General features: G+C 40.2%; 1 protein-coding gene across 1 annotated transcript; it reads left to right on the plus strand.

Moving 5' to 3' along the window:
- The first annotated feature begins 1,850 nt into the window (after positions 1 to 1,850).
- Positions 1,851 to 8,711, plus strand: LOC308156698 (protein SET-like). Its single transcript, XM_080530107.1, has 8 exons — positions 1,851 to 2,085; positions 3,064 to 3,121; positions 3,902 to 4,044; positions 4,710 to 4,813; positions 6,048 to 6,161; positions 6,756 to 6,926; positions 7,572 to 7,688; positions 7,889 to 8,711. The coding sequence occupies exons 1-8, from the start codon at positions 2,013 to 2,015 to the stop codon at positions 7,907 to 7,909; spliced, it is 801 nt and encodes a 266-aa protein (XP_080386233.1). The 5' UTR covers positions 1,851 to 2,012; the 3' UTR covers positions 7,910 to 8,711.
- Positions 8,712 to 10,013: the final 1,302 nt, after the last annotated feature.

The following is a 10,013-nucleotide window of genomic DNA, read 5'->3' on the forward strand; positions in this document are numbered from 1 at the left end:
TAAAGACACCGTTGATCTTGCTTGTCCACGTCAAGCTAGTTGTGAACATTTCCTAGGTAGCTAAATTAGGTTGCAAATGTAATCATCATAACAAGGCCACCGTCACTAGCCGATATCAAAGTGTAATGTTTGCTACTCCAGCGCTTACCTGTAAGGTGAACCCAGCCATGTGAGGACTGGTGGCTTGGCTGGCGGGTCCACTAAAGGCGGCGGCACCTAAAGGCAGGGACCTGGGAGGGGCCAGTTACATGTTACAAAAATCAACACATTTTCTTGTGTTGGCAATGTCTATTCTTACACGTTTAAAAAATAAAAAAAAACTTTAAACACTTTTGCTTCTACAATCAGGCAAACGGGGGGCATTACTAACTTGTTAACCAATCCAAAGCGAGTGTTACCATCCCGTGACCCTGAGTCTGTTATTAATCACAGTCGGCGCAGAAAGGTTTGAAACACATTCCCTCATTATCAGCGTGGGAATGTGGGAATTTATCTTCATTGATAAGGGCTAACGAAACCAACTAGTACCTGGTTAGCTATCTATGTTAATATCCGCAGAAGCTATGGAAATATATCTTTTATGCAATCAATGTGATATAATATTTCTTTTTTTCTATTCTTAGTAGCCTACAGGTAGAGCCCTGGGTGCAGTTTCATCACTGATGAATTCCGTCTGTAGGCTACTTGCACCTGTACCACTTTGTAATGACACACAGGTAGGGGGAGAGAGAAGATGAGGACAAACAACCCAATCAGTTCCCGTCATATTATTTCATGTCGTGTTAAACATGTCTTTATCTCAAACGTGATTGCTGCTATAATATTACACTTTACCTTTTAAGGGAATATGTAGATACGTCCCAATCTGGATTTGAGGTCAGGAGATGGCTTTGAGCATTAAGTCCAACAATACAGGTTTATTTATGAAGTACCTGTCATCTGTTCCTCATCAGACCATCTGTCTCATTCATACGGTCACATTAAAACCCCAAAACAATTGTGTGCTCTGTTGAGTGGGGAAATTGCGATAAATATAGTTTCCACATTCATTTCCCAAGGTGGTAGTCTTGTTTTGTTTTGTTTTGAAGCGTTGTTAGTTTGTCCGAGTTTTCAAAAGGGGCGTGGCTTAGCGACAGGTCAATTGATTGACACGTCGATTGCATGTCAAATTAAACATTCTTTTAAAAAAATATTATTATTTACTATCAGTGGGTAAATTGCACTATTATTGTGAGTCATGAGGTCGATAGTACTTGTGCAGTTATCTAACCCAAAAATTAGGGGGATTTATCAGTCTACAGGTTTTCTGTCATAACATTCCAGGCTTATAAAACATTCACCAAAGCATCACAGTTTGTGCCAGACCAATTAAATGTACTATCTATATCTTGGTGGAAGGAGCGGGACAAGATATTAGGATATTTATAGCATAGCATAGAGTACAGCACAGTGTTTTATTTGTATAGTATAGTAGTATAGTATAGTGGATAGTGGATATAGCCTTTATTTATGTAAACCAGCTCTTTTTTTTTTGTATTGTTTACCTAGCACCAGGGGAGCCCCCCCCCCCCCCCCCTCCTAAATTTCGTTGTATGGTACCTGTACTGTATTAATGACAATAAAGACCATTCATTCATTCAAGACATGTCCCTTCTTTCATCCTCCTTTCCCTGTGACGTTTTTTTTGGGGGGGGAGGACGGGATGGGAGCACGCCGGGAGAGGACACGAGAAAACAACACCACACAGTAGGGGGCGCTAATGCTCAGTTCCTGTTGGATTTCCACGGTCGTAAAACCCTACTGGAGGAGAAGAAGAAGAAACGGCAGCTCGAGCCAGACGAGGTTCGCACTGGTGGTAACGCGCGTCTCGTTGTTGCGGAGGTGAACCCTGAACACACAAAGATATATTCTCCCTCTCTACAAAGTGGGACTACCGTTTCTCTCCCCAAGAAGACGTGCAAACAACAAGGAATACTTATTCTGGTTAAATAGCTAAGAGCTTTCCGAACACAATGTCGGCCTCGGCGGCGAAAGTCAGCAGGAAGGAGCAGAACTCAAACCATGACTGTGGAGACGAGACCTCTGGTAACTGAACACAGCGGCCTCCTGATACACCTAGCGTTAGCCTGCATGCAATCTCACTTTTAATTCACCGTCACGCATGCATTTCTGTCACAATTTACTCTAAATATACTATTCTGCAAAGAGCTGCGGGTTGGGAGTCGTGTGGCAGCTTTGTTGTTGGCGATGCTGAAGCTAGAGTGGCCTAGCGTGTTAGCATGCTAATGCTAGTTAGCTAGCGGAGGAGGCCATGTTATAACCCAACGCGATGTAACGAGCTCCTCATTGTGCAACGCGTGTTTGAAAGGGACCCGTAAGCGATCGCTTCGATTATGAGCCTGGACTCAAGTCTACGATTTGCACATTTGTGATATCTTACTACTCTCTCCTGCACGTATTTAGTTAATTATTGTCGGTTGCATGATTCGTCTTAACGAAGTAAAGCTGATGAGTGAGCGACTAGCCGGTCCGTTGTCTGTTCAACGGCCTCATTGTTGCCCCACCATCGGGGATTTGCCTCGTTGAGGAGCGTAAAACACATACTAATTAGTAAACGACGTCCATGTTATTGTCTAGCAGCTCATCGATCTGGCGTATTTATCAGCCCCCGTCAATGAAATCATCGCTCACTACTATGGCTTAGCGATCTAAAAGTTAAAGCTGCTTCGACAAGAAATATCTCGATATCACACTTCATTCAAACCCCGCGGCCATGAGGAGCTGCAGGAAGCTGGGTTCTGCTTTAAGCATGGTCTGGGCTGGCTGGCTAGCTTAGCTAGCTTGCTACTGCACGATGTGGTGTTACAACCTGTTTTTAAGTTGATTAAATGTGATCTCAATGTGTGATTTAACGTATGAATCGTGGTGCCGTTTCTAAGCCACTAGACTAGGGTAGTAACACGCCACGGTCTACCGTACAGACACGTATATCGTCATGATTGCTTTTTTTGCCTTTGCTTTTTTGTGTGTGTTCTAACATTCAAATTTGATCCCCTTTTCTAGAAAAAGAGCAGCAGGAAGCTATCGAGCACATTGATGAAGTACAGAACGAGATTGACAGGTAGAGTTCATTCATCGACAACTGTCCTGAGTTAACAATAGACTATTTTAAAAGAAAAAAAACTAATGTGTGCTCTTCTGTTAGCGCAGCTAAGCCCAGTATTGTCTATGGCTAAGCCAGTAAGGCGCTCTTTAGTTCCCACAGTTCCCTGACAATAGCAAGTAGGTAGGTTGTCCCCCAACACTAAGGCACTCTTAACAAAGTTATTTCGGTATAAATGTCATAGTTGATATTAACTGTAGTCTTTATTTTACTTAAACATTTTTGGCATTTAGCAGACACCTTTTATACAAAGCAACAAATACATTTGTCTAAGTAAGTGAATCATCTGTCCATCAGTCATCGCAAGGAAAAAGTAATCTATGGCCAAGCAGTCATAATGCTAGAAGAAGGAAGAGTATAGAATATAAGAATATATATAAAGTTAGAAACATGAGCTGCATGCAGGCTACTGCCGGTGCATTTAGGCTTCAGACAGCCTTCCTCTGGGTATAGCCTGCAACCTCAGGATGGTATTTATCATATCAGTTATACACAAATACCACTAATGATTTAATAAAGCTCTTCATCCCCTCTGCTCCCCTGTAAAGTTTCTCTACTGTAAATAAAAAATATATTATTCTTATATTTATAAGTATATATTTATATATGGATCCAAATCCATGGTAAAGGCTTTTTAACTGCCAGCCAACTTTTAGTGAGTGCCTTGTTTTTATGACGTGCTATTGTTCCCATTTTACCCCATTTAAATTCTACTGTTCATGTCTATCTCCCCTCCAGATTGAACGAACAGGCCAGTGAGGAGATCTTAAAAGTAGAGCAGAAGTACAATAAATTACGCCAGCCGTTCTTCCAGAAGCGGTCGGAACTCATAGCAAAAATCCCCAACTTCTGGGTCACAACATTCGTCAACCATCCACAAGGTAATACTTTCAGAAATTATTATTTGTATGTATTCCAAGCGAACGTAGACTTCACATCAGTTTAAATGTGTTCCACATCTTTAAAAAAATAAATAATAATAATAACTATCTGGTTGATCTAGTTGATACTGTAGAAACACATTTCCAGCCATTTTTCTTTTATGTATCACTTTAATTCATTGTTGCAAACACAATTGTGGATTTGGGCCACAAAGAATGAACATTTTGATATGGGGTGTAGACTTTCTATAGGCACTAAGCTTGGTTTACTCCATTTGTAAATGATGAAATTGTAAACAAACACAGTATAGCTTCAAAACATTGTTTAAAAACTGTAATTCTGATCTCATGGATATTCGGTCATGCAGCCACAGCTCTGTCTATGAATCTGAGTGGTTCCACCTCCGGCCCTTTCCTTCAGCGGTTCACCAAAACCAAGTGGCGGACTGAGCGCTTCGCTTTGCTATTTGAGTCTCAGATTGCCCCTTTAATTAACTTTGAAATACGGTTGAAATTGAGTATGTTCAACATTGTTGTTCCTCTGAGATAAAGTAGACATGCAACAGAAAGTAATTCCTCTCAGACAGCAGGTTTCCCTACAACAGATAACATAGTGTACACATTTCCATAGTTGTGACTGAATTCTTGTGTCCTGTTGTCTCCAGTGTCAGCCCTTCTCGGTGAGGAGGATGAGGAGGCCCTGCATTACCTCACCAGAGTGGAAGTGACCGAGTTTGAGGACATCAAGTCTGGTTACAGAATAGATTTTGTAAGTGTCCAGCTGTCCAAGCAATCAAGCATAAGGTCCACTGTATTTCTTTTATGTACCCTGTGTTTATGATAAATGTGACTACTGAATACTTCAATCAGCATGGAACCACTTTCTGACCTTTTCATAAATAATAAAATTATTATTATTATTGCTAAGATAGATAGATAGATAGATAGACTTTATTTGTCATTGTTACAGTACAGGTACCAAACAACGAAATTTAGGAGAATTTAAGTCGGGTGTTGCGGTCATGACACTGAGAAAACATAATGGAACCAACATTATGTATTTCTTTAAAAATTAACATATAAAACCAACATCTTAAAGGAGATCAATGTAATACATTTGAATGAACAGCTATCTTTCTCATACCAAAAAAACCTCCTAATTAGCATGATGGCCTATTTATCCGAATACACTATTTTAAGCCTTCAGTGTCATTCACCAGTCCTGTTCTGCCTGACCAAACAGGGTTCTGTTTGTGGAAATGCGCATGATTTTGTTTTTGCTTATAATTATTCTTGATGCTATTCTCAGATGTTCTGAGCGCTGCTACTCCTACAACTTAAGATATTCACACCAATCCAACGTTAACACCTGCAGAGAGGAACTTCAGTTGCTTACATTTATATCTTTTTCAAACTCATACATTTTAAACTATTAAATTCGGCTTTTTGTAACTACTCCCTCTGTTAACATGGTGGGATGTTGATTTAGGCCAACATTCTTACTGTGACTGCTGTGGAAATGTCCAACTCATAAAAAAAAAACAGGAGACCCGCAGAACCTGCTTTATAAACACGCTGATGAATATGTGCATGTTGTGAAAGTCATGTTGTGAGAGTTAGTGAACATTTCATGGCTTGTGAAAGCAAAACAAACTTGTTTGAAAATGAAATGCTGTTCTCATGGAATGTCATTATTGTAAATTGAGTGCTGTTTGCATGACACTTTTTTTTTCTCCACTGTTTATATTTTGTTAATGCAATATTGTAGTGGAATTCAATCACCAGGCTGCAGACAATATTTCACATTTTTGTCATGGACTTTCACATTCAATTCTGATTGTGACTTGATGCTTTCATCTACATTTTACATATTGGCATTTAGCAGACGCCTTATTCCAAAGCGACTTACAATCAATCATCTAAAGTAGTTTCAAAATGCATCTATAAGTAAAAAAAAAATTTGGGCATAGACTAACCTGATTCTGCTTCTTTTTTTGGTTTAGTACTTTGATGAAAACCCCTACTTCGAGAACAAAATCCTCTCCAAAGAGTTTCACTTGAATGAAAGTGGGGATCCGTCTTCAAAGTCCAGTGAAATCAAATGGAAGGGTGGAAAGGTTTGTTTGGACTTGTACATTTAGATCAGCTTTTAAACATTAATCCTCCAAACATGCTGCAGAGATGCAAACAGTAGTTTGATAGAAACTAGAACCCTCTTAAAATGGTTGCTGTTGGTTATTATTTTCCTTCCTGCAGTTTTAATTTAAAAAGAAAGAAGCAATGTGTTTAACATGGAAAAGCCCAGATGGGAGTTACGCTCCAGGCCACATGGTGGCGCTGTGCATGACTATCTGCAGCTACGTTTATTATTATTCTCTGACTTTAGATGCTGCATTTTAACACAGCAATAACTTATACATGTCAAGCCATAGGGGCCATAGCAAGTTTTGCATGATGGTAGAGCCCCAGAGTCCACACCCCATCTTCAAAACAACACAATAGAAGGAGTCGTCTGCACTTCTCAGACTTTTCCAAATGCAATGAGGTTCTATTAAGTTTCAGGCCTATAGACCGAATTTTATATCGGTCACTCAAAACATGTGACGGTAATTTTTCCCATGTATTCTGTTGCTGCCCTGTGGAGAAAAAAACGTGTGCGGTTATTAGCATTGTGTATTCATTTCCTTTGTGTTTGCCTAACCTGACCTCAGGACCTGACGAAGCGTGCGGGTCAAACGCAGAACAAAGCTGGGAAGAAGAGGCTACACGAAGAACCTGAGAGCTTCTTCACCTGGTTCACGGACCACTCAGACGCCGGCGCTGACGAGCTGGGAGAGGTCATCAAGGACGACATCTGGCCCAACCCCCTGCAGTACTACTTGGTAAGGGCTGGCTAGGTCATGGCATTTGACGGGCCGGGAGTCGGGGGTGCGTGCCCGCCCAAAAACTGTAGCACAGCTTTATGTTTGGCCATAAGTATTATTTATGAAAGGGGATCGTGCCTCTCATGCTATTGTTTATTGCTGCTAGCTTCACACTGAAACCTCTCCGTCTTGAAATAGTGTCGGCTAGCTGAAATTCACAGTGTAAGACGTGCAGCAGCTGTCTACACTTCCAAAAATGTGGACAATTGTGGCGAGTATGCAATAGTCAGCCCTACTATCTACTACCTACTCACTCCCACACATGATCATCCACCACGATGTGTTTACAGTGATGTCATGTGCTACAGGAGTGTAATGTTCCAGAGAGCCACAAGGGGGAGCTCAAGGTTAAGAGAGTGGAGTGTACTAGGCATCTAACTAAAGATTGACTTACTTTACTGCTGCATTTCATTTGGCCATCATTTAATTTATTGAATGGAATGAAATCATGAGTGAAGAATTGGCTGTGACTGACAGCTGAGAGAAGGCCGATGAATACTCTCTCTCTCTCGTGATCTTAACAAATAGTAGACAACCCCTAAAACCCTGATCCATATGTTTACAATGGTGTGGAACTGACCAGGAATCTCTCATCTCCTCAAGGTCCCTGACATGGATGACGAGGAAGGTGAGGATGACGATGATGACGAAGAGGGCTTGGAGGATATTGACGAAGAGGGAGATGAAGAGGAAGGAGAAGATGACGATGAAGATGGGGAGGTATGATCTATTTCTCAACAGCTCTGTATTTCAGACCTTGTAGGTTCACTATTGTAGTGGATGCGGAAATCACTGTTATTTGGACTTGGATATAAGATATGGACTTTGGATATATTTGACGGGTGTTTTTGAGTACTTGCCTGGCTCGTGTCTGCTGTTGTTAAAACGGTCAATATAAACTGTGTCTTCTTCTTTGACAGGATGACGGTGAGGACGACTAAGCGTGAAACTGACATATTCCAACCTACTCTTCCTCATGTCCTTTCTCTTTATTCATCCTTCAACCCTTGGGAGCAAGATGCTTTGTTTTTATTTTTTTATTATTTTATGCTGTCTACTGAAGCTGCCTGTCCATACCAAGTCTCAACACACATTAACTCCCAGGACATCTCTGAAGTCTCGCGTGTCGTTTAACCGCAGCACGTCTCTCCAAAGACCAACAAAAGCGAAATACTAGCAATCTGCACGTCATCTCCTATAGACTAAAGTTAAGATATATAGCAATTTATATTTACAATATATAAGTGAAGTTTCTGTTTTGAAGTTGTGAGTTGAATAAGAATAAGAAGCCATGGTGCAGTGATAACTTAGTCATAGCATCACTAGCCACTTTTTATACACTGTATACATGTACTTTGATGCAGGGGTAGGGGGCGGGCTACTTGAGTTGACACAGTTTTTCTTTTTGTGATTCATTGTACCGAAAGTACCAGCTTGCTCCTGTCAACTAATGTAAATGTTTTGGGGTCTATATCTTGGTATGATACGGTTGTTATTGTAGACAGTCAAAATGGTTTTGGTGGGGCAAGTGGGCATTTGACACATCAGTGTTCAGCATTGATGTTGATTTGAATTTTCATTGTAATGTTTTACAGACACCCATGAGGTTTGAAATGTACATTTTTAATAAAAACAAAACACACAAAAATGTCCTTGTAATTTTGAGCGTTGCTAATTTACAAATTTAACAACAATAAATTAAGGGTAGAATCTTTTACGGGGGCGGTGGGGGGAGGGGAATCCACATTTGTGTTTTTCTTCATCTTTTCCACTGGAAAACTGTTCACGTTAACATTTAAGTGTACCAGTTGCTTTGTTACAATAAATAAGAATATAAACAAATGTGTTGAGTAGTTTCTGAATAGTAATAGAACAACTAGGTTGAGCTTCAGATCTGAGATCAGCCTCTTGTAAATGTTTTTGATTTTAGTGGAATTTAATTCTGTTCAATTAATGAAGTATATACTAAGCAATACTTAATATGCACACACGATTAGCCTATTGTCTACCATACTTGGCAATGGAAGTCGTAACACTTTACATTTAAGTGGCATGTGTACAGTCTACTCTAATTGAGTAATACATTTTGGGACTTTTAATTATGATATTCAGTGCCATGTGTAAGTAATGACACAGTGATGCATTTTGGTCTCTGTACTTGGGTGGCCACACATTGTTCTTCTCTTTCCTGTTTGTGGATAGCGGCAGACATGGGCAGATTAGTTCCATCATTGCTAACATGTATCTCCCACAACGCTGTAGCATTTTTGCTTGAAGAAAGAGTAACAGGGCAACGTTATATTGCTATTTCCTAATCAGTAGATTTCCTGTTACCCTAAAAATACATTTTCCCAACGTGTGAATAATGTGTCTTGCCATACAGATGCATTATTTACAAAATTACAGAGATAGAAAAGTAAGGGAAGAAGTTGCTCTGATTCAAGTTTGTTTTATATCCATCATTAAAGCATTTAATGTAATGTACTGACAAGTGGTGTTTCTATTTGATGAATCTGTTTTCATTGCTTACATTACATTTACATTTACATTTTTGGCATTTAGCAGATGCCTTATTCCAAAGTGACTTACAATTAATACATTTGACTAAGCAATTGAATCATCAATCCACCAGTTGTAGCAGCAAGAGTAATCTAGCTCAGGCCTGGGGCCATTGGCAGTCTCCTTGATAGAAGGAACAAAAAGACAAAATAAAAAAATGTTTTGTATAGACACTGGAGAAATAGAGAAACAGTACAGTGGGGGCAGTGGAAGTCTTGGGGGACACAGTAAAGGGGAAAAGCGTGTGTCTCAGGAGACACAGTGCTGGGGGTAGTAGATGTCTGTGTGCATAACATCAATCAGTAAACAAGCAGTAATGACAGCAAACCTGAGCTCAAATGATCAGATTTTATTATCAATGATCAGACCTCCTTTGTGCAGCATCTGAAACAGAAGGCTTGGCAGGCGACAGCAGCGAAAGCTGAAAGAAAGCGTACATAGCCAGGCTCCTTGGACTTCTGAGCAGCTGGAGCGTCAGCTGAAACG

This window comes from Nansenia antarctica, assembly GCF_963989245.1.
Source record: "Nansenia antarctica genome assembly, chromosome: 4".
NCBI lineage: Eukaryota > Metazoa > Chordata > Actinopteri > Argentiniformes > Microstomatidae > Nansenia > Nansenia antarctica.

Bases quoted from the DNA above. Each gene is read 5' to 3' on its own strand.
- LOC308156698 (XM_080530107.1), top strand. From the start codon at position 2,013: ATGTCGGCCTCGGCGGCGAAAGTCAGCAGGAAGGAGCAGAACTCAAAC. The intron at 3,122-3,901 runs GTAGAGTTCATT...TCTCCCCTCCAG, and splicing joins GTACAGAACGAGATTGACAG to ATTGAACGAACAGGCCAGTG. The intron at 4,045-4,709 runs GTAATACTTTCA...TGTTGTCTCCAG, and splicing joins ATTCGTCAACCATCCACAAG to TGTCAGCCCTTCTCGGTGAG.